At 40.1% G+C, this 25,885-nt stretch overlaps 1 protein-coding gene across 2 annotated transcripts in view; it reads right to left on the reverse strand.

The window, feature by feature from the left end:
* The window catches only part of atp10d (ATPase phospholipid transporting 10D), a 47,546-nt gene that overhangs the window by 14,955 nt on the left and 6,706 nt on the right, over nucleotides 1–25,885 (reverse strand). The window contains exons 2-9 of one of the 2 annotated variants that reach the window (XM_044374704.1): nucleotides 22,963–23,353; nucleotides 19,290–19,484; nucleotides 7,589–7,793; nucleotides 7,010–7,095; nucleotides 6,101–6,207; nucleotides 2,669–2,800; nucleotides 2,351–2,463; nucleotides 1,051–1,303 (exon numbers count right to left, since the gene is read on the reverse strand). In XM_044374704.1, the coding sequence (XP_044230639.1) occupies nucleotides 1,051–1,303; nucleotides 2,351–2,463; nucleotides 2,669–2,800; nucleotides 6,101–6,207; nucleotides 7,010–7,095; nucleotides 7,589–7,793; nucleotides 19,290–19,484; nucleotides 22,963–23,249 (1,378 nt within the window). In that variant the 5' untranslated portion in view covers nucleotides 23,250–23,353. Of the gene's footprint in view, nucleotides 1–1,050; nucleotides 1,304–2,350; nucleotides 2,464–2,668; nucleotides 2,801–6,100; nucleotides 6,208–7,009; nucleotides 7,096–7,588; nucleotides 7,794–13,317; nucleotides 14,054–19,289; nucleotides 19,485–22,962; nucleotides 23,354–25,885 lie in introns of those variants that run through there. The other variant, XM_044374705.1, reaches the window with a different exon arrangement.

Genomic DNA, 25,885 nt, shown 5'->3' on the forward strand with positions numbered 1-25,885 from the left:
GTTGACGACTGAATTTGGAACACCTGATTTTTCATGAGCTCCTTGATCCAAATACTGAAGGTCCTGATTCAAAGATATTTAGTTTATAAGCTTAAATTATGTTGGAGCAGTGAGAACAGCAAAAAAACACATTTGCAGTGACACAGTGATGTGACAGAGTGGAGGTTCCTCCCTTATAAACAATCTTTGGCAGAGGACAGACACCAGCTGCAGAAAGCACTTTTACAAGACAACAGACAGTTTCATTTTGTTGTCAAGTTACTCATGGAATTAATGTTAAGTTAGTGACAGCTGATACGACCTGCTGTCAGTCATGCTTGTCATATTAACCAGCAACAGTGACAGTCAATGCAACAGCGACTCATGTGTCAAAGTCTGTTTCTCCTCTCTTTAAAATGATGTTTCCTGTAGCGCTCCACTCTGCAGTTGGTGTTAGGGCTTAGGTTAGGTTATGGTGAGGTGTAGCAGAGATAACTGCTTGGGGGTAATTGATAAGGTGGGGGTTCAGGTTAAGGTTACAGGAAACACATATCAACAAGAAAACAGTTGAAAAATGAGAAGCTGCTGCCTGAATGTTTTATATGCTGCTCTTTGTAGTAAGAGAGAAGCAGAAGCTCAGCGAATCTGTGTATTTTGTTAATCTTGGTGTCAGAACTCACACACTCGCACCGGTGCGCCAAATCATTCTTCACATTCACACCCTAATTTTCACTCCTGTATGCAGGGAAATGCTGTCATAAAGGAGAGCAGCGTTGCAACACTAACTGACTGAAGTGGACAAACAGAGTAGAGTACAGTGAAGAAAGGATCATCTGGTTTAACCAGTATATGCCCTGATCAGCTGACATCTGTAACCTGCACACACTGCAATGAGCCCTTCTGTCTAGTCGCCTGCATACTGTCTGTGAGAGTATAAAAACCTCTCATTGTTCATGTCAGATCTCTGCTCTTATCAGTGAGCTAACTCCTCACCACTGTGAGTGTTCATCTTATATCATTCTCTTGATCTTGAAGGTCCAAGACTCTCGCAGACATATTTTCAGATCTTACCATTTTCCTCATGAGGATATTCAACTCCATAGATACTGCAGCGGCGAAACACCATCTTGTTCTCTGTCAGAGTTCCCGTCTTATCAGAGAACAGATACTGGATCTGACCCAGGTCCTCGGTGATGTTGAGGGCCCGGCACTGGATCCTGCAGTCCAGCTGCTCATTGTACAGGGCGAGGTCATTGTGAATGAAATAGATCTGGCCCAGTTTCACAATCTCAATGGACACGTAGAGAGAGATGGGAATCAGCACCTGTCGGACAGAAATGGATTATATGACAAGCAGACTGTTGAACATGTAGCAGGTATAATAAAGCTTCTATGTTCCACTGCTTTTGAAACAACCACACATAAAAAAAAATGAACCAAATTTGATGCCTTTTCTCTACCAAGTCACCAACACTGTAGCTGAAGCTCTGCTGAAACAGATTCAGACATTAGCACTGCGTGAAAAAAGTGATTCATTCCAATGACATCACTGCAGTGACACAGTGGAGGTGCCAGTGGCTCAGCTTTTGCTGCAATGCAATGCAACATCATCCGGTAACTCACTGTGTTGGCCGGACTAATAGGAGCAAGCACACATTCCTGATAGATTACTTTGTACTATGGCGATCATTGTTATGGAGAATAAAATGACTGACACCATCATAACTTCCCAGAGTTGTACAATCCTGTCTCATAGTAACCCCTGTGTCTGATAAGCCTTTGTGGGCTTTTGTCCATTGTTTGCACTGGACCACCAGAACACCAGTGTAGTGTGCATTGTTTGAGTGATGCTTACATGTGTAACACTGTGTAGCTGTTGACCAATATATCAGTGGTCGTACTCCTTCTAAGTAAAATGAGTTATCATGATTGGTTGTGCCCCTTCATTTGCTATGCTGTGGTGATCCAAACATGTGCACATCACTTTTAGTTGTGTCTCACTCTGCTGAAGTGGGGAAAGAGCTTATAAACAATTCACTGTTTCTATTTATTGCTAATAGTGTTGCTTAAATAACTGACATCCAAGGTGTTGACCCTTGACCCCCGTGGAGTCAGAAAGATTAGTGGTTTGAATGGTGTGGAGACCATTCGATCTGATGTTGTGGTAATCCCAGAGATGATGCCTTTACACCCAAAACCTCACAAATTTCACCGAGTACTTCAATAATAAGTTCTGTAATAAGCTGTCATATTTGACACCTCCAGAATTCTAGTAAATGTGTTTAATGTATTTAATTATCTTTGGTTAAAAAAAGGTTTCATGGATTTATATTTGCAGCTGATGGGAGACTCAGACACAGCTAAATCATACCTGCAGCACAATGATCATGGTCCAGAAGACATAGAAGCCAGCCAGGGCAGGAGACGTATCCCCATCCACCAGGAAGACAGGATCTTTGAACTGCTTCATCCAGAGACCGTGACCTGAAACACAGCGAGACACTAGAGCAGGTCATCACACCGACACTAACAACTGAAGATTAAAGCTGGAAATGATTTGAACACAGGTGTCAATGGCTCTCCTGTGGTCTTCATGTTGTTTTACACAGCCAACAATACTGCTGCTGTTCAGCTGTGTTGTGTGAACTGAGAGCTACAGTATGTGGTGTCAGTCGGCGCTGGTACAAACCTATGGCAGCAGTCAGACACATGATGATGAGCAGAAGCACACACCACAGGACATCTGTGTTCAGACCCTTCTCCAGCTGGCTGCGTTTATACCTCGGCCCGCTGTTGTTCATCATGGCTTTAGTCTCATGACCTAAGTCACACAGCAAGAGAACATACTCAATTATAATGACTAATCCAGGACTACATCAGGTCACTGAAAGTTTAGCAAGAGTTTATATGAAGTTGGAATCATAAAGCTTCACAAAAAGTAATACAGAGTATGATTATTATCACACTAGTTCATTCTTGTTTTAGTTAAATCTTTAGCTCCAGCTCCACCTTACACTACTTTATATTCTGTTTTATTGTTTCTCAAATTTTTTTAGGATATTTTCACACCTAACCTGTTTGGTTCATTATGTTTGGCTAGTGTGAAAGCTGTCAATTATTTTCTGGTGCAGACAAAACAACCAGACTAAGTCATTTCAGGCAGCAGGACGGTGTGTGTGGGATTGAGTTCATGGTAATGAAGGAAGATGTCATCCAGTGCAACAGTGTGGCTCATTGATGTGTTTTAATAGTTTATGGACAACAATGGAGCTGTATGGCCCGGAGGAATAAGATACATCAGACTTTAATACACACATAATACTGGTTAGTAGATCACTTCATTGTTGGTTTGTGTCCCTTTGTGGGGTTTGTTAAAACATAGAGAATATCAACAGACTCTCTGTATCCTTTGTGTACTACACTCTTGATTTGTTATATGTGATTGGTTTAACTTTTTGTTTGACTCACTACAGGAAGTTACTACCATTACCTGCAAGCTGCTAACCAAGAATAGTGTCAATATAAGTAATAATAGTAACCAATGTTCTGTGTGCAGCATTTGTCATAATGATAGGAAGTAGCACAGGAAACAGCTAGCCTGACTCTGAAATAAACCTAGATCCATCTCTAAGCTAACCTTAACCCTCTATCTAAAACAAACTATTTACTTTACTACCACAATTATGTACAACACTATTTTCTTGTGCAATAACAGATTGTCAGCAAGAATCTCAAGTGCATTTTTAACTTGAATTCCCAAAAAAGTGGTTTAGCTCATCTGACAATGTGTGTAGCAATTACCCTGCTTTACAGCATCCGAGCAATTACTCGGATTGGAGCTGCAGGATTGCTACAGCACAGTGCAAGCCAGGGTCAAGTCAGTGGTCTTTCCATGCAGCCTGATTCAGGATCTTTAATGTGTTTTTTTTTCCAACATTCTTAGACATTTCCAGATCCCTGAAGCTCAGGTCAGAGAATAACATTACTGAATCAGTGTTTATACTGTACACTGTACTCATGATGGCCTCTGTCTATCTTTGGCAGGTTGTGGACAGAGCGAGTACTATAACAACACCTGCATACAGTTTAGTGCAGGCAGAGAGGGTGGACGCCTCCTCCCACTCACCTGACTGGTTTCACTTGTATTATCTTTACTCAGAGCAGACACAAAGGAGCTAAGATTCACTTACACTTGTATCATGCTACAGTACATTTGAAACAGACTGAAAACAGGTGAGTTCTGTCACAAATAAAATCTGTAAAAGCAGTGTTTGATGCATGTTGCATCTGACTATATGTGTTTTGTCACAGTATACAACATGATGAAATGGGATTCCTTTGAAAAGCCTGGCATCAAGGCTCCATATTTTTCTCTTCTCCCTCTCAGTCATCTTGCCCAGTGTTCTCTAATAATCTCTTTAGAATGGCTGCTTCAAGGACATAAACCAGGATTGTTTTCCCATACAGTATTTGTTTGCAGTCTGTCAAGAGAAGCTGAACCTTCAACATAGGAACACACTACACAACATTTTTGGGGGTGGATCTGTTAGAAGTTGCATGTAATGATTATTTTTACAGATGAAATCACTTTCAGGTGATACAACCAGCATATTCTTCAGGAAAACATAGGTTCAGGTATGAACATGTGATCTGTAAAAGGATATCTTATCTGGATCTGGGTAAACACATATGAATGCAGGTGTAAATTCATGCAGGACACAATGCAACTGGAATGTAATTAGATCAGCCAGACCAGATCTGAGGTGGTCTGGCTCACATTGTGATTGGATCAAAGTAAGGTGTAAATGTAATACAATCTATGAAGACCAACCACATCCATATGTTTAAATCCAGCCAACAGGTTAAGAGAGCTTTCTTAAGCTGCCCATCAAACAGCCACAGACAAACCCATCCTCTGCGAAGCACAGCCTGTACAGTAGCATTGCCTGTCTTAACCGGGGACCAGTACACCAGCTCCACCTACCTAATCTGCATATTGAGATTTGATTTGAACAGGTGGGGAATACCAGGTGTAGGGGTGATCAAATGTCATCCAGATCTCTTAGCAGCAACTGCCACAGCTTGAGGCTGAAGCCAATACAGAGGTACCTTAAAGTGTAACACTACTGACAGCTCCTCGATGCTCCAACTGACTCCCATTCAAAAAGTCTTAACTTCTCTCTAGAAATACTAAGTCAATTATTTTTTCCAACAAATCACTATCGTCTCAATCTCTCAATTCAGGCCCTCTAATGAGTGTGCTGGTGGTCATTGCTGCATTAATAATATTTGAAGACTTATAGTAGCTTTGATGTCTGCCATGTGGGTGTTGATTGACAACAGTTGGACTTTTGGAGCTTCTGTGTAAAGTATAAACAGTGATTTTTCTTCAGCCACACAGTTGTGTGTTTGTAGTTAAGAAGCAACAAGACCCTAACTGGATGCTTTCATGCAATATTTCACCAAGTTTTATGTGACTTGATTACAATGCCTGTTCTCTTAGCACAATTTAGCTAAAGTAGTTTCCATTAGCCCGAGTGTGCAGCACACATTATTTTTTTCCTACCTGCATTCCGTGAAGACCTGCCCCCACTCCACCTCTGATTGGCTCCAACTGGCTGATCTTCTTATCCTAACCAACCATCTCACTCCTCATTCGTAAACCTATCAAATGAAGGCAATGAGTACCAGCCAATTAGAGGCAGAGTAGGGCGGGTCTCCGCGGAATGGGAAAAAAATAAGGGATGCAGCGCTCGGTGTTCCCTGTGAGCTAGCGTTAGCTTGGGTCTAAGGTAGCGAGGCGTGTTCCAGAGCATGAAAGGAAACACGCCGCACTGCTTATTAACGGAAAAGACGGTGCCGACCATGACTCTGGACTTCAAACCGGCTAAAATGCAAACCAATGGGTGACGTCACACCTCGCTACATCCATCTTATACAAAGTCTGTGGTTAATATACTGAACCAGGTGGAGAAAGACTTACCTGCTTGCCCCTGCAGGATTTTCAATATGGAAATACAAATGACATCAGTCAAATGTGTCATTGTATTGCTTTCACGCAGCGAGCAGTGAACAGACTGATGTGATGAGAGTCAGTCAGATGTGTTGTAAATGCTCTTACCAGCATAGACCACGATGCCCACCACAGTCTCTGTGTTGCGGATGGTGCAGCTCCTCAGCAGGAGGTTGCTGTTATGGAGGCCAACACGAACCCCATTGGAGTGCTCCCTGCAGAACAACACACCCTGAAGTTAACGCTGCATAACATGATCCACTTTTACTCACTGTGAATCCACTAGACAGGTCTATTTCTTTTTGCTGTTGTTGTTGTCTTCTAAATAGACCTCTTTATTTGGGAGACAACAAAAAGTGTGTTTGAGGCATTCTGATGATTTGAGTCAGGTTCTCCTACACAGTGTTATGGAAGCAAAGATTAGCTGGTTGATAACATATTTTCTTACATCCACCATCTTGCTATATAGAGAATATAGCTGTTTTGATCAATCCTACCATTTTGCAAGAAACATTTTACTACTACAACTAATTGTCTCATATCTCATATGGATTGGACACTCTGTTATATGGTCAATGTTATAACATCAATATTCTGTATTCAATATTCTTTATAATACCCCATGAATACAGCCCAGTAAAGGATATTATTAAAAAGTTGTCTTGTTTTCTACAGTATACATTATACATGACACTATTTTGCAGCTTTCTCACCATGTGACCATGTGATGCTGAATTAATTGAAATTTTTTTATGAATAAATGATGCTACATATTATAACAAAAGGTGATCAACATGACTGAAACCTCAGACTAAACATGAATGTGTTCTTGCCCAGGCTACTGACTGATCATAAATGCAGACAAAGATATAACATGACAAGTACACTGGGTACACTGTGTAATGTATCTAGATACAGCAATACAAGGTTAATGGAAACATTACCCAATCAAAGATGGCTACACTGATGTCATATATCAGACTGGTCATGCGAACTTTAAGATGAAAAGGAACTCACATGTAACCTCTGAACCTGCTGAGGTCATTGTTGGGGTTCTCACACTCAATGTGACTGTGGAAGCTCTCAGGGGTGAACTCTACTCCCTGGAAAACACACACACAGCCACACACACACACACACACAAAGAAAAAGAAACATTCAGATCATGCACAGTATATACACAATACATACTACAGGTTGATAATGCCATGCATTTTAAAGTGTGTGCTTTTACTCTGAGTCTGTCAACCATTACTACAGATCCAGGTCTAAATATGGAGTATATATTTTATTACATAACACACAGGGTACACTTAGTCCAAAGTAGACCTATATTCAAATTAGTAATATTTTTGTTCCTCCATGAATGTAAATGAGGTGTATAATGCTGTCCAAAGCAACACAGTCTGGAGTCTCTATTACCAGACTATTCCAAGGATTTCCAAGTCCCTGATTAGTCAGTGCAGAGAAACTTAAGTGAACACATTCAAAAGACAGTAACAAAGGTGAAGAGATTTGATCTAGCTGCCACAAGTTGATGGAGAGACTTGACAGCTCCAGTGGAAAATATTGGAACTTTTCCTTGTCTGCACTTGCCTGCAGTGGGAGGTCCGAAACCACCTGTCTCTGTTTCAGGTTGGTCTCTCCGTCCAGGTTGGCGGTCTCAATGTAACAAACCCCACGGGGGTCAGAGGAATACAGCAGCAACATGTCAGCAGGGATGATTTCATTACAGGACAGACGAACAAAGTCTCCAACTCGCACATCCTTCCAGCACTGCTCAATGTAGGCTTTCTGTTTGCTATGGGACATAAGAATGGACACAGAGGAGGTAGAAGATGAACAAGAGTCTCCAGCCATGCTAGCAGCTCTGTGAGGCTAAGGCTAACATCAGCATGCTAACATGCTACAATGACAATACTTACATGTTGATGTTAAGCAGGTATACTGTTTACCATCTTAGTTTAGCATGTTAACATGATAACACAAAGAATGTAAAAGGTTTTCAGATATTTGGTCATAAACCAAAGTATTGGACAAATGGAAATGCTGACCTGATGAATGCCCTAGATGAGAATTCAGAGGATCACCAAAGTTTAAGGGTTTATTTTCGCAGTTGACCTAATGTGGAAAGAGCTACTATTGATATATTTTACATCAAAGTCAACAGCCAAATTCCTTGCATGGGTGTGGTCATTTGAAGACTTGCTCCAGAATGTTGCCAACAGCACTAGTGAGATTTTCGGGAGTGATAAACTTTCTCTCATTAAGCTGGGGGATAATTTTGGTCATCCAGCATTTGACATCCTCGATACAACTTAACAGACACTGAAGGTTATGTGCTTTATCCAGTTTAAAAGGGAAATAAAGCTGAAATACAGCACTATCCAATCACTATCCAGTCTGACAAAGTATCCTGGATGCACTGTGACAATACTGTTAATAGCCCTGTATGCACAACAGTTTGTACAGTAAAAAAACAAAATCTAAGGGCCCCTGCATGCTGTTTATGCCAGTCTGCAAACACAGCTGCAAAACTCCACAATTACCAAATTAGTGCTGGCACCTCAGCCCCCATATGCCATTCAAATGTTAAACATCACAGTCCAAAGTTGAGTGTGGCAGCTGCTTATTGATGATGTGGCTCCCAGTCTATGTGACAGTTTTAATCAGCTGGTGGTCACACAGAACATCCTCTGTCCATGGAACACCATTTTGGTACTGTTTTATCTGCTTCTTATACCATGGTCTGGGTGATTCTGAACGCCTGCAGGGTGTCCATTAATTCCTGATAATGGGCACCTACACCCATATGTCTTCTTGCATCACTTGTTGGGGGCAGGCTGGAGAAACAGCCATAAAACCTCTTCAGTCCTTATACAAACAAACTCTAAAAACTCTGGACAAAAAGCCAATGGATTTCCATCACTGTAGGGTACTAGAGAAATACAATTTACTGAGCTTTGAGAATTTTAGATTATTCTCAAATTTTTGCCTAGTTTATAAAATTTTAAATGGTTTGGCCCCTTCTCCACTATGTGACTTTGTGTACACTCACTCAGTAAGTTCTATTAGATCCTCCAGAATATCCTCTGTACAAGATTGTACCATACCATTTCATCACACTGCATTTAGACAGTCAGCTTTCTCTGTGAAAGCCACCACTCAGTGGAATGCCCTACCTGATGATATGAAGAACTGTAGTTCTATCAATACATTCAAGGCCAAACTAAAACATGTATTAAAGACCAATCAGCTGTGTGACCACATTATTAATTTCTAATTGACATTGTGGGTGTATGTGATGTGCTGTTGTGTGTAGCTTTGTATTTTGTATTTTGGGTTTTTTTGTTTGTTTGTTTTTTGTTTTTTTGCTTTGTACTGTTTGTTGTTGTGCTGTTGTATGTTTTGATTGTGGGGGACTACGGATGCAAATTAGCTTCGAGCTAACTCCAGTGCAGTGCATCTTTAATGTTTAAAACTGCACACTGTCCCAATCAATAAATCAAATCAAACTAAATAGTTCCTGTGAAACTGTCTGTTCACTGTTCTAAATTTATGTGCTGGCTAAAATGAGTAACCATAGCAACTTGGAGGCAGTCAGAGCCTCCATTTACAATTTATTGCAACACGTTAACAAGCTAACATCTAATTACAACAATGAGTGCCTTCAGCATTTCTTTTATTCTTTTCTATTTGGAGAATATGACAACTCTGATGACTGGGATGCAGCTGAAGAAAGAGAAATTGAAAAGAAAAGGGAGAAACAGCACAAGGAGTTAACACCGAGAGAATTAAATCAAATAGAAGATGAATAAGATGAGATCAACACAAAAAAACAATGAAATGGGCAGTTAATACATTGAGAGACTTCCTTGCACAAAAATGAAAGGACTTTGAAAACTACACTGCCGATGCTGTGAATGAGGCCTTGTAGAGGTTTTATGCCGCTGTCCAGTCCACCAAGGCAGGGGGGGAGAGACAGGGACGGGGTCAAATATGTCAGCCTGGAACACAATCCACAAATTAAGACTCATAAAGACCCAAATGACCCAGACAAGGAAAACCTAAGAGGTTTTATGTTTGCCAGGCCTGAGGTCCACTGCGGTTGCAAGTTTCAAATTATATATTTCCAAATATCCATCAGATGCCAAATCTTTCTACCTCCACCCTAAGTGTGCCGTGGTCTACAGCCGGGAGCCAATGAGTGTCCACTACTTCAGGAACATGATGTAGAGGTGTCTACACTTAATGTCTATCGGCTAATAAAGACATGACATACTAATAATTTTGTATGAGACTAAATAGTATTGTCTCCCTCCATCCAAGTATCCTTATCATTCTACCTGTCAAGGTCTATCGCTGGTCTACACAAACCACAGCCTCCGAGGCACCATTAATTCTTTTTTTTATTTATTTATATGATTTCCACTGGCTCCTCTGTGGGCAGAATTAATTGTTGACATGTTTCTTTGCAAAAAACACAAATTACTACCTGTGGTTTTTAATTATTTTAAACAAAATTGTTTGACAAGCTCATGACTGGCCGTACTGTTTGAAAAATGGTATAAGCAATATAGATCAGGCCTAAATGTTGCAAGCCTAATGAAAACAGTCCTGTTAATACAATGTATCTAGTCTGGCCTACAAACCTCTGCTAGCATTGGCATCAGCATGCTGCAGACACCTCGATATTAGAATTAAATTAAGTGAAAAAAAGAATCTATCATATTATATGATATTTACACTAAGTGTAGTCTTTCAGTGCCTCATCCTCTGAACACAGGATGTCGACTGTAACACACAAGCTGCAAGAAATACACTGTCCCTCTGAACTTACTGATACTTTGTATCACATAAGCGATCATCTCACATCCTATTCGCGATTCAACTTCCTACTTCAGGCTGTGGCTGACAGTACACGTGGCCTATCATTTGTGAGAATCTTGATATTGATTCCTGTTCAGTGGACACAGGACGTCTGCTAGGGGCTGTTAGCCGAGCTGCTGTGAACGTTTGCTAAGCTTGTTTTCTCTAATAACTTAAGATACAGAAGTTCAACATGTTTTTTTTTACCGGGGATGAATTATCCACAGAGGTCTCCTCCTCTCCAAAGCAAATGTACACGGGGAATAAAACTTGTTAAAAACAGTGGGTAAAGCAGTTTCACGTTAAAAATCATTGTTTCTCTGACGCTATTCAACAGAAAGAGGAAGTCTGGGAGGGGCTGCTGGCCAAGCTGCTGCTAATGTTTGCTCAGCTTATTTCTCTGATAACTTAAGATCCAGACATCCAATAACTAGAATCCTTCATCCAGTTAAAAGATACAGTTAAATACGACCAGGATCTAAAAAAGTTTATCATGAAAATGTAGCTTAAAACTGAATAAAAGTCAATATATGACAGTTTCTGGCAGGCATCCACAATGTCGACGTATTATCTTGTATGCCTATACTCTTTGGTAGATGCCATTGCGATGGACAACCACAACGCCAACGTATTATCTTGTGGGTGTATACTCTTTGGTAGAGGCCATTGTAGCAGACAAACACAACGCTGACACATGTATCTTGTGCGCGTATACTATTTGGTAGAGGGGATATGACACCATTGACAGATGATGAAATGAAACGGATCGTTACCTTGATTAAGATTACGAATTTCTCTGGGTTTGAAAATTGTTGGACACATTTTGGATGATGTAAGTACACAACTCAACAATATATAACATAGGTCTAGTTGTTTTTAGACATTTTAATGCAGAATAGTTACATATTATAGCTCTTGGTGTCAATTGCCAACAGTAAGGCTGTACATATCAAAGGTTCAGTGGAAATACAAACACCTGTCAATTGATCTACACTGTGTGTGAATACAATTAGTGGTTAATCATTACACTGTAACACTCACAGTCCCACACCCTTTACCGATAATGACTGAAATACAGCAGGGTAGAGGAGTTACCGTAATTGTACAGTTTTGTACAGTGAGTCATGAGTTATGAGCTTATCCAAAGTTAACTACTCCAATTAAACTGCAAGCACTGCAATACAGACATACTGCAATGTGGTGATAAAAGATTTCTTTTTAAATTACCACCATTAGTGGTGGGTGTCATGCAAACCAGGCTTCCAAGAGAAAACAGTTACAGGAGTTTATGACCAGTGTGCTGGTAAATAGTCCAGACACAGATTTTTATTTAAGTGATGTGTCAAATAGACTTTAGAGGACCTCAAAAAGAAAATACCCACTATCTAAGACTACTATTGGAACAGAGAGTTTAAACATGAGAAGGATATTTTTATTTCTTTTTAATTAGATTTTGCTTTAGATCTTGGATTTCAGTTCCACCTGCATTTTAGGTAGTTTTAACGTGCAGTGACCATTCTATTTTTTTCTTGAAATTTTATTTCCATTATAATACTCACGGATCATCTATTAGTCACAGTTGAACAGTTTTCATTAAGACTTTTTCTTTAACATTGTTTAAATACAGAGGTAACGGTGCATATTTTAATAATAATGTTGCACTCGGTCAGTGTTATGGGTCTCTCGATTGTCATTCTGATGGCAGTGACACTACAGGGTAACCAGGCTAACTTGACTAAGCCAGCTAGCATACATCCATGAACATGCTACAGCTAAGTGGTGTGCTGCCAAAACATTCCAGGTGGAACTCGTGCTCTAGAATTATTGTTTGCACATGTTGAACTAAGTGGATTATTGACAGTAATCAATAATCCACTTGACAGTAATTGTTTGGGTCACACAGCGTATTCTTCATACGACTGCGTGCACTGAACCATAACGTCCGTACTGTGACGGTTTGGAAGGTATACACGTACTGTTACACCCCCTCCTTTGTTACAGGTTCACCATCTGATCATCAACCAAATCATGCCAACGTCCATGTTGTCGAGCCTTACTGGAAGTCTTGACCTGATTTTTTTTTTCTTTTTTTACCACTTTGACCATAGAAGATGGTGAAAATCATCAGCATCTGTAATTTTATTTTATTGTTACATTCTAGTTTACACATAGTCCCCTTTTGTTTTGTTTTGTCATTCTTCATACATTCTTAACTTTGGAAGTACTTTGACACATTTCTCCCAGAAATGCAGGAAGTTAAGTCTTCTCTTTTTTTAATTTCTGCAAAAAATCTAGTAAGTGGACTTTGACTTTCTGTTAACTAGTTACTAGAGAGAGAACACAGCAAAACAAGAGAGCATGCAACTGAGTCACAAATTTCCTTCTTGGAATTACAAATCAAACCAAATTTCAACACAAAGTAGAATACACATGGCCATAAAAATAAGACAACCTACCTGCTGTAAACATGGCAGAGAAGCCTGTTAATCAAATGATCCAACTTAAACCTGCGGTAGTCTTCCCACATATCCTTGATGGCTGTCACTGACAGCACCAGTAGGATAGGCACCAGAGCGATCTCTGGCTGGAAGGCCTCCACCACTGGGACAAAGTTGAGAGCAGCCAAGAAGATGAAGTAGACATTGGCGAGGCGATGTAGCTGCTCAAAGAGATTTTTGGGGAGGAAGGAGAGGATGGAATACTTTGTAGTCTGGATCTTGTTGTTTTTATACGACTTCAGGAGTTGACTCAGTTCCTCATCCTCTGTGGAGGAAGGTCCCACTGTCCTCTTCTTCCGCAGGTGCTTCTTGGTAGAGTGAAGACGGGACAAACGCTCCAAGCTATACATGAGTCCACTGCCCCACTGGATTCACAGCAGCCTGCCAGTTTATGTCTCTACTTAGAAGACTTACCCACCGAAAGTTATCCTCCAGTTGTAATGAGAATATTTGCTGTCAGTATTTGTGCTGTCCCTTCCACTAACTGACCATTTTCATGTGGAATCACATGATTCCACATGAAAAAAAAGACCTCCCTGTCTTTCCTGAGGGTCGGCTTTCACGTGAGGTGGGACTGAGTGGATAGTTAACTACCTTTGTGACAGAATTCACAGACACTCCTTTAAAGGGCACTGACACTGTAAACAAACTCAAGGTTCAAGTTTTACAACAATTCAGCGGCATGGATTGTGCTGTCATTGATTTCCTGATGATCCTTCAAGAATGAAGTGGTGCACAAGTCCATATTATGTATATTAGGGAAACTGAAAAGCATAGTTTGATTAATCTATCTGTTGAAGAAAGTCCTTTTGATAATATTATATTACATTGTAACACACTGAAATAATGAATACAGGCATAAACACACCCAAGCATGGCAGCAAAGAGTTAACTGTGTGCTGAGGCAGAGAAGGTGGAGGCAGTAAAGGGATATTCTGCTTGCAGGCCAACGTGCCCATAACACAAAAGCTCCTGAAAATTACACTAACATAGAAACTGATTATGCTCACTGGCAGCATTTTTTCCAGTCCAGGAAGTGTTCTTGGTCCATTGGTTATAGTGGAGGTGTTTGGGGTGGATGGAGGGCGTATAAAGCACAAGGCTTTTATATCAGAGACAAAGGTTTATAACCTGCCCCACACTTGTGATTAGAGTTACACAAATGATTGATAGTTTTGGTTTAGTCTTGGAAAAGTAAACTACGCATGCTTCCAAATAGCATTGACTTTTAAAAATATTGAATCAATTGAGTTGAGTTGCCCAAACAGAACATGCAAATGTTAATTATCCTTTCATGATTGGATACTGTAGAAAACCTAACGAATAGATACCTTCAGTATGACCAGTTTGTAGCTTTACAGATACAGGGCCGGGTCACAGTGGGAGCAGACAGAGCAAGGTAACCCAGATGTCCCTCTCCTCAGCAAAAATCCAGAGATGTTCCAACGGCAGAGATATATAACATATTTAATCCCTCCAGTGTGTTCTGAGTCTTCCCTGGGCTCTCCTACCAGTTGGGCATGCCCGGAACACACAGTGTTGCTCAGCAGTAAACAAAAAGATGAACTGCTGGAAAAGATCAAGCAAATCCCACTGTCAAATTCAACAGCTACCAGAAGATCTGAAATTTTAGCCAAGGATGTGCAGTCAAAGCTTGATGCTGCCATGAAGAGTGCACCATGCATAGGCCATGCAGACAAATCAACTGATATGATAATGCCCAGATTTTCTAGAGAGGATTTCTGTGAGGACCTGTTAGATATGACAGCATAGGCAACACACAGGAGGAGATGTTAACACAGAGAGGGGTCAGCCTGAAATCTGTGGTTTCCATCGCCACTGATGGGGTGTCCTCCATGACAGGGAGACAGAGAGGAGCTGTGACTATACTGTACCACTGTATTATCCAGTAGTTTGTTCTGTGCCCTGCTCTGGCAGAAGACCATGCTGAAGTTATCAATACAGTGATGAAACTTGTTAATGTCCTCAGGGCATCTTCATCCTATCAACATCAATTCCTAAAAAGAAGCTGATGCAAATGCAAATGACGTACTGCTGCACTGCAAGGTAAGATGGCTAAGTTAGGGTGCTGAAGCATGTTTGGGAAAGGAAATAAAAAGTTTCTCAGTACAACAGAAAAGCCATACAGTTCTCAATTATTTGGCAAGTTGAGATTAAAAATTGATATAATGGCATTCTTGGTTGACATCACATGACACCTGAGCTTAATAAGCTAAACTTCAAGCTGCAGGGAAGTAACAACTGAGTGTGTGACTTAATAGCAGCTTTCCAGTCTTTCCAGAAAAAAATGGACATTTTCAAGGTTGATCTCCAAGCAGACTGTACACATTCCCCACAGTGAAACAACAAATGCAGGGAGAGAGGGAGGTCTCCTCTTATGTTGAGTTTATAAGGAAACATACCTTATCTGGGGAGGAGTTTGTGTGACTGGACCTCTTGTAACAGTAAGCGGTGTAATTAATCACACCATAAAAATGTAACTGCACTTGTTTGTTATTTTACTTCATGGTAGATGTTTCTTGATGTCAAGTAGACTGCATACTTTTCAGACCATGAGCTGCCTGCATGTTACAAGACAATGACGCATGATTATGTGTGTAAGGTACTGCTGTGTGATTCTCATGTTTGAACTGATTTTGGAGAGGAAATGGAGAGAGGTGGGAGGGAGGGTTGAAAATGGCAGAAAGGGAGGTAGCGTTTCATCATGACCGGTTTTCTGCTCTGGTATAAAACACAACCAGCCATATGAAGTTGAGTTTCAGTTCCTTTCCTCTGGCTTACCCTGTCTATCATGAGCTAAATGTTCTGCTTTCTGGAAATTCCTGTCCCAAAGACTAACAATGATACACATGACAGCCAGTGCTTGTTTACAGTCTGCATGAATGACAGAAAAGTTGTTTTACTCTTGAGGCTTGCATTTGACCAGCACTGCAAACAGCTGATAAATCCTGGGTCATGGGAAAGTGCTACCTCAAGAGCAAAGACTTTTTTGGGTGTTTTTGGTGGTATCTAGTCATGTTTTGCTGCAAAGGTTTTGAGCTATCTGCGTCTAGGTTTTTCAATACGGTGGAGGGGCTGTTCTTCTGTATGGAGCTCTACATTGTTGTTGTTGCATACTGGGAAAGTGGGGCTCCGTCATCAGCTTAGCTGTGATTTAAGGTTTAAAGGTCCAGTGTGTAGTATTTAGTAACATCTAAAAGAACAGACTTAGTAAAAATTGAATAGATTATTTATAAGTATATCTTAATTAGTGTCTAATCAGCTGAAAATAATAATTGTTGTGTTTTTGTTACCTTAGAAATAAGCCCTTTATATCTACATGGGAGTGGGTCCCCTTCCATGGTGGCCGCCATGTTGCATCGCCATGTTTCTTCTATAGTGCAGAACGGACAAACCTAACACTGGCTCCAGTGAGGGCCTTACGCATTTTAGATTCAGTGGGCGACTACCGGAAATGCACTGGTTTTAGAACGAAGAAGAAGAACGGACCAAAAATTTTGTGTTGTGAGAAGTTTTTGAAACCAAAATCTGATAAATGGAGGATTAAACTTATTTAGAAAATCACAGGAGCGTGAATTGTCATCGTCAAAGAAACAAAGACACGAAGAAGCTAAACGAAATCGGGACAAGCAACGGCATAAAACGAGGATAAACCCAGATGGAAATCCCTGGTGAGAGAAATGTTTGCAGACTAACGCCGAAGTTTCCAGTTTACTGCTGGACAGGTAAGAGTGTAATGTATATTTATTTTGCCCTGCTGGTAATGGTTCAAAACCTAGATGATGTGCAATGTTTATTAGCAGTGCATTAGTTTCCCTGAAAAGACACACCGCCACGTAACGTTAAATATTAGCACACTTTAGCCTCAGTTTGTGCCTCTCATGGAGCTGGTGGTCTGACAAGAGACAACAGGGAGGCGACGTCGTGCTAATACCCCAACAATTTATTCATTTGCTGTGGCAGTAAGACAACACATTGACTGATAACTAAGATATTTAGCGCTGGTGATGTGCTAAAGACAGTAAGTCAGAATAATGAGTTAGTGTGAAAGATAAACTGAGGAGAAGTCTGCTCATCACTGAGTTAATATATCCTGTGAATATTTTTCATAGTGCTCCATGATTTCATTGTTTGCTCCTAATTTGTCATTTAGGAGCACATGTACACACTGGGGGAGGGGAGATTAGCTTATAGTCCAACACAAGTAACGTTTTCCCCGTTTCAGTGTTGAAAAACATGTAATTGCTACCAGAGTTTTAATTTTACATTTATCAGTCAGAAGTAGAATTTTTCTGTTATTTATTTTGGTGTGTTTATCCAGGCCAGCCAAGGCTCCCAGCATCTTAGGACGTAAAAGAGTGTATTACAAGGGTTTGTGTCATGTACAGAAAACACTGGAAAATGGGTGGCAGCAACTTCACAATTGCACAGTAACTATTAAAAAGTCCACTGAAAGCACTGTATTTTCTACATATGCCACACAGAATGATTGAATGATCTTTATTTACAGCAGAGCCATCTCTAAGGCGCATTGCAAACACACACTAAAACAGGCAATGTTGTCAAGGTAACAGGCCTTTGTCATATGAGGAAAATGTGGGCTACACCTCAGCCTCACACACAGGGTGATAGTGAGGATGAAAATGAAGACGAAGATGACTAGAAGTTGAGTTGATTCAGTAGATTCACATGATTTGAGTCAAATGAGTCACATGTTTTGTTATTTTATTTTTGGCATAGCCTTAGTTTATAAATAATTTAGCCTAATTTAAAACAATACTTAGGATAGATAAGATATGGGATTAAAAACATGTTCCCCCTCAAAATAACCTTGTTTATTTTTGTTGAATAGGAGTGCATTTATGTTTAAACAATAACTTAACTATCATTGTGGCATGTCTTGATAACCTTACAGTGAAGGTGTAATAAATGATTAAAAAATAAATAAGGTCTGATGATTCGTAATTACAAAAGTTCTAATCAGTCAGGAATAGGTGTGGTTTTAATTATTAATAGCTATTTATAGGCTGTATGGGCTAAAACGCACAAGAAGCCTCCTCTAATTCAGTACATGTTTACAATCAGGTAGTCAAACTCATTAAAATATGCAATAATTAAGATCATTGTATATGATGGAATAGTGGCATTAGAATGTACCAGAGGCCACCAAAATTGGGCTTTTACCGACAAGCCCCTTGTGAAAGCCCCTGGAACCCCTAGCTGGCTACTTTGTCCCACTGGATGGCTACTCCATACCCTTGTGGAAAGCCCTGAGCAAACATACCATTACCTTACCATGTTCTGAATCACATGTGCTGGCCAGAGCTATTGAGGCAAGTTCATCACGAATCCAGTTTAGCTGCAGGTCAGCTGACCCTGTGTTCATTTTGACACACTAATAAGGTACAACTTAGTACACAGCTGAATGTTAAACCCCTGTACGTTCCCATATAGCTGGACCAGTTCTAAACTTCAGCTAAACCATGGTCAGATGCTAAATGACAAAGGCAGCATTTCTAAATTTTGCCTTGCCAGCTTCAATAAAGCATTCATGTACTTTTCTTTAACCATCCTTCAGATATTCTTTAAGACAAGTGCACAGGCCTAATACATACAGTGTTTCCCCTATAACTGTACAGGCCTGGTGGGCCACCAGGCCAACGAGAGGCCCCACTGGGCCAAAAAAATATTTTCTTTAATGCCAAAAATAACGCCAAATATCCATTTATTCGGAAATCAATAATCATTTGTGTTTGGGAGCCTCTGTGTGGCACTGTTCTGACACATGAGTCAACCTCGGTGTCTTTGCCTGGGAAACTCTTGACATACACACTGACATATATATCATAACCATGTAGAAAGTTAAAAAAAAAATGGACTGTCAATGGAACTGGCCATGGTTCACTCACCCACAGTACACCCGCACTACATTGTTGTTGACCTTCTTGTCAAACAGGTAGCGTCTGTAGTCTTCCAGGGCATCTTTGATGGCAATCACAGTGAGGACCACCAGCAGGGGAATCATGGTGATCTCCTTCTGAAAGGCTTCAACAACTGGCACCCAGTTCAGCAACGCCAGGAACAGGAAGTAGAGGTTGGCAGCCCTGCACAGGGAAGACCAGAGCAGAACATCAATAAACAGAAATCACTAAAGTGCAGGTGCTACCAGATCATTTGTCATGATGTACAACCAGACCAGCTTGCATCTCCTGCAAACATACTGTTTGCTTTTAGCCATACTAGCAATGTCTTTCTGTCAGTCCACAACTTTGGTGAAATATTTAAACAACTATTGGATGCATTTCCATATAGCTTTCTACATACATTTGTGGAAAAAACGTGTGGCCGTCAGTCAACTGAGGGCTAATAACCTGAGCTGGTGCTTTCTATCCAAATGTCACAACTTACACAGACTGTAAAAAACACTAAACCAATGTGCCATGGATTTCCTTACAGTGAATACCACAAAGAATACACTGGCTGTGTGGCAATTGGAGGATTTGATACTGAAATGAATGTCCCTGAAATGAGACATAGTGTCAACTTGTTTGGGGTTGTTTTATTGGAGTTTGGATGCATTCCACCCAAAAGAGACAAAATGACCACTGTCTGGAGGACAGTACACAGCCTTGTAAGGTTTCCTGGTAAAAATAATATAAAAGTGCTGGTTTACCCAATTTACAAAAATGCACAGTAGAGTAGAAGTTCACAAAAAAAGAAAAACTGTTGAATAACAGGGAGATCATGTCTGGAAAGAAACATTAGTGTTGAAATTTACTATGTAGATTTACAATGTGTAAAGTTACAATGTTGTGAACATCACACTCCATGTAATGGGATATTTGGGTATTGGCTGAACTGTCAGACAGATATCTCAAATTCTGGATGATTAAAACCAAAACTATTTGCATGTGTAGATACTTCTAGAGGGAAGAGACCTGATGAAATGACCTTTAAACTCAAGCTCTCTGTTCCAGAATGATCTAGGTCATTTTGATTTTCAGCATTATCTGTTTTTATTGATCGTAAGGCATTGTTAAACAGGAAGTGTGTGAGTGCATTGACCCTGTTGCTCAATGTTCCTCATGATTTTTATGTCCCCATTCTGATCACAGCTTTATGTCAAACAATCTGAATCATCTGACGAGTGCTACAGTGTCTTGTGGTGTGATTCCAGTTGAAAGCACTGTGGTTTAGAATGGAACTCTGAGATGTAAATACACAGGTTCTGCATCACATTACACATTTCAAAGCGGTTTATTTAACTATTCAAATTTAAAACTAAAGGTTAGGGTTCTTATCTATGTATCTGCTATGTTGTTATATTCTCTTATCCCCCCATAACTACCTGTAGCTCTCCATGTCAACTTCAGCAAAGTTACAAAACCATTTGATGTTTTATGTTGTTATTTGTTCCTTGTTCTGTCTCATGATAAATACTTTATTTATTGTGTGTTGGCCTTATTAAACCACTTGTTACCCCGAGTTTCAATAAGTATAAATTAACTGATTAACTTAAATCAATTTACTCAAGGCAAAAAACTCTGACAGTGTCCATATTTCTGATTTAGTAAAAGAGTGTCTTGTGTTATTCCACATCCAGCAGCTCTGTCATTTCTGTACTGACCTCAGCAGCTGAGGACAAACTCATTTCTGTTTCTGACTTTGCTGCATTTACTTCCCTAACAGGTTTGCTTCTTCATCCAACCAGTATTGGAAGACAAGACAAACAATACAATTCATCCACATCCACATAATTACATCCTTTATCAACATATCTAACTTGTTAACATGTCACAGTATTCAGGGGCTCCTATGACACAGCAAAGATTAAAGTGTTCTCCAGCTATCTTTGGGTTTGACTCTTTTTTGTTAACATGTAGCTGACTCATCTTTAAGTGAGGTAGATCACCATGGTAACCAGGGAAGATCACCATGGTAACCTATGCTGCACAACTAACCTGTCTGAAGCAGGTTCAGTTCAGAGGATCAGATCAAAACTGTGGACAACCTGACTACTGACCAATCAATTACTGGAGAAACATTCTCACGGGATTCTGACAGGGACTAAAGTGCTGAGTTTACAATAAAGTGACCAGTTATAAAGAGCAATAGAGACACTTTTAGACATCAGTAGAATGAAGCATGATATTGACATCTAATTGACATTGTGGGTGTATGTGATGTGCTGTTATGTGTAGCTTTGTATTTTGTATGGTGTGTTCTGTGTGGGTTTTTTTTTTTTATTTTGGTTTTTTTGTTTGTTTTTTTGCTTTGTACTGTTTGTTGTTGTGCTGTTGTATGTTTTTTTAATTGTGGGGGACTATGGATGCAAATCAGCTTCGAGCTAACTTCGGTGCCGTGCATCTTTGATGTTTAAAACTTCACACTGTCCCAATCAATAGATCAAATCAATATACCTGGTCATCATAGTCAGGCTTGGTGTTCACAGGATTAACCTGCATGACTATGATCTACAATGACTTGCATCATGTTTTATAGAGCCATCAGAGTGTGAACCAAAGGCTGTCAGGATAAACCATACCACCCCACCAAAACCCTGAATACACCATTCTTTGGAAAATACTGTTATGTGAAATATACAGTACAGTATGTGTAGTAAATGGGCTTAACCCTTTAGAAACACTGGTATGGTCCTTTAATATACAGTGAATCTAAGACATTTTAATGTAAATAGCCTGAAAGGATAGGCTCACAATTTTTCAAGTGTGTCTTAAAACAACAGTCAGGTGTCCATATGAACAGTGAAAGAGCTTTTCCTCACTGTTATCATTCCTCCTGTTGATACTGGATATTAAAAGATCCCCTTCAAATGTGCTTTCAATGTAAGTGATGGAGGCCAAAATCCACAGTGTGTCCACACAGTCATTTAGTGCAAAAATGCATTTAAAAGTTGATGTGAAGCTTATATGAGTCTTCATCAGTCTGAGTCATATCAAGTGGATATCTGACACATTTACAGTCTTTTTAGCATCAAATTCCCTCTTTGTGTTTCCTTGGACAGTATTTCCTTGTTGAGCTGCAGTGGAAGTGTAGTAACAAAAAGACTGTAACACTGAAAGATATCTACTTGATTTGACTCATTTGGATGCTGAAGCTTCATATTAGCTTCAGATAAACTTTTAAATACATTTTTGCACAGAAGGAGGACTGTGGATTTTGTCCTCCATCACTTACGTTGTAAGGTCATTATGAAGGGATCTTCTAATGTTCAGTTTGAACAGGAGGAATGATTACAGCAAGATAAACATGTTCATTTGCGCTCCTGACTGTTGTTTTAAGACAGACTTGAAAAATTGTGAACCCGTCCTTTAATTAGGGTAAGTGGATTCTATGCACAGTGAGCAATTATTACATTCCATGACATCTATTCTCAGGCCAAAAGACGAGACAAAGGAGTGTTATTATTCCAATCTGTGCATGGTGATATATGTATTCCTCTTCCTTTTCCATTTGTTCTCAGCTCTCATTAGCAAATTATAAAGCAAAGCAAAAGACTAAACAAAGCAGAAATTATTTCATTTAATAATTTCATGCCACTTGCCAAAGTAAAAGTCTGACCTGTGAAACTGCTGGAAAAGGTTCATGGGGATGAAGGTCAACAAGCTGTACTTGGTAGTGCGGATGGCATTGACCTTGTAGTCTTTGGAGATGGCTTGGTACTCCTTCTGGTGGGGCCCATGGCGGGCAAACACTGTTCTTCTCTTCCCACTGCATCTGTGTGGGGAGCTGTGGGGGTCCAGGGAGCTTTTGTTGGGCAGGCCATCAGGGGCAGAGTACCAGCCTCGCCCCGAGTCTCCTGCTAGCAGCTGCCGACAGCGATGCTGCACCCAGTGGAGCCGCTCCATCTACACAGCAGGGGCTCAAAATGGGCTGTGACAGTGGCCAGGCCCCCTCCTCTGTGGCCTCCTGCTCCTCTGTGCTCCACAGCGGACTTCACAATGTCCTCATCCTGCAGATAGAAAAAATCATTAATCATTGCTCTAGTTTGTTCTTATCAAGGCTCTCCAGTTTAAAGTGCAAGGTTGTGCATTTCTCTTATTGTCAACAAATCCAATGAAAAGGTCCAATGCGTATTTTTGTCTTTCAATACTTAATGATACCCAGTCTATTAGTAGTTTCCTTTTTTTTTTTAAAAGGCAAAAAAATTGGGGACTATTTTCAGCGGCAGATGAATCCACACTCGGTGTTCTAGTGAGTATTTCTAGCAGCAGGATGGTGTGTGAGTGGGATTGAGTCAAAAGAAACTCCAGTGTGTGTGTTCATGGTAATGAAGTGCAACAGTGTGGCTCACTGATGTGTTTGAATAGTTTTTGGACAACAGTGGAGCTGTATGGCCCGGAGGAATAAGATACATCACAATACTTGTTAGTAGATCAGTTCATTACATGAGAGTAACACCAGACTCATCCTTCAAACCTACATTAATTCATTGTTTTGGCTACTTGGGAACATAGGAACATGCTATGAACACAACATATTATCACATTATGAAATTGTTATGGTGAAACTGAAAATAATTGCCTGCTGCTGCTGGAAACAAATTTAAGAGAGTAGAGCTGGTGTGCAGGAAAGCCAAAAGAAATGTCTAATAATATACTTAGTATATGTCTCTCCTGTGAGTGAACATGCATGCAGGAGATGACGAAGCAGCAAAAGTAAAGGCTATTCATTCACTTGCCATGCCCTAATATTTCCTGTATTACAATCATTGCGTAATAATCTTTCATCAGTTACCTGAGAATACAGACACTCAGAAACACGATCAAAGTTCGAACTTTCCTCAGAATAGCTATAAAGGATGTCTGTCATATGGACCATTTTTACTGCTTTGAGAAAATGACCGCTGATACACAGCTGAGTCAAAGACGCAGCCCGTACCTCACGAATTACTTCCAGACTGGATGATTCCTCTGTGTTGTATACACTCATCCATCTACATGACTGTCACATCCCTTGACCACCTCTTATATCAGTCATGGAGTCCTGAGCTGATGTAGCTAGAGTACCAACCCAGAGGACTCCAGCAAAATAAGGCAGTGTGGGACAAAAAAAAATGAACTGGGCTCAACTCCGTCATCACAAGACACTACATTCATTGGCTAATTTTATACATTGGCACACCAGGTGCACAGTACTGGTGGATTACTTTGTAACATGGATACTGTGTTCCTACTATTTACCTTTTGCTTGTCACAGTGAAAAATGCAGCAGTTGCCTTTGTGGTAATTTTACAAACTGTTGTCTTTAAACACATCAAGTGTGTCTTAAACAGCAGTGAGGTGTCCATATGAACAGTGAAAGAGGTTTTCCTCGATGTAATCATTCCTCCTGTTCATACCGGATATTAAAAGATCCTCTTCAAATGTGCTTTCAATGTGAGTGACGGTGGCCACAGTCATTTTGTGCAAAAATGCATTTAAAAGTTGATGTGAAGCTTATATGAGGCTTCAGCAGTCTGAGTTAGTCATATCAAGTGGATCTTTTTAGCATCAAATTCCCTCTTTGTGTTTCCTCAGACAGTGTTTCCCTGTTGAGCTGCAGGTGAAAGTATAGTGACAAAAAGAGGAACTTTGGCACTAGTGTAAGGAGGACAGCCTTTTTTTTATTTTTGAATTTCACAGGAGAAATCTTTTCTTTAATTCCACAAAGAAGACAAGGTGGGTGTTGTTCCAGAACTGGCCCTTTTATCTCTCAGTCTCACAGTCGGGGTGACAACTGATGCTGGCCAGACCAAACACTGGGCCCTCAAAACTCTCTGAGAGACAGATGGTCTGACAAGATAAAGTAACAGCAGGATGTGAAGACACTAAAATGACTTCTTGGGTTATTTTAGCTTGAGATGAGACTGAACACACACACACACACACACACACACACACACACACACACACACACACACACACACACACACACACACACACACACACACGCCATACACTGTCATTTGCAGTCAGATCAAAGAGACTGTAAAAACCTAAAGTGTAGCCTATCGTCGGAGGACAATTAATATTGCATGTTAGTATGTGTGAGACTCATATTATGTAAGACTAGAGATCGGAATTGATAAGATTTTATTGATTTTTTTTTTAAATTGATTATCAATTCTGCGTATCAGTCTGATTCTTTCAATTCCCTTATCGATTCCTGACCAATTTTTTGTGTGGAAAAAAAAGTAAGTCTGCACAGGGTTTCAGTGTCATCGCTGTTTATCAATGACCTTGCATGCTGATGAATATATGAAACATAAGAGCTACTGTTAGACCATGTGTTTCCCAATAATCACTATACAATTTTATGTTTAGAACCATTATTGTTTGACCATAGTGATTGATGACGTCTGAATTTTTGTGCGTAAAAACTCAAAAATGAATTCCCTAAGAGTCAAGAGATATGAGAGAGGACATGCCACCATTTTAGATCCAAACCACATCTCCTAAGAAACAAAGGATTTAATATGCATTACAGATTGTGGTGTGAGTCA

This window comes from Thunnus albacares, chromosome 15 (genome assembly GCF_914725855.1).
Source record: "Thunnus albacares chromosome 15, fThuAlb1.1, whole genome shotgun sequence".
In the NCBI taxonomy this organism is placed as follows: Eukaryota; Metazoa; Chordata; class Actinopteri; order Scombriformes; family Scombridae; genus Thunnus; species Thunnus albacares.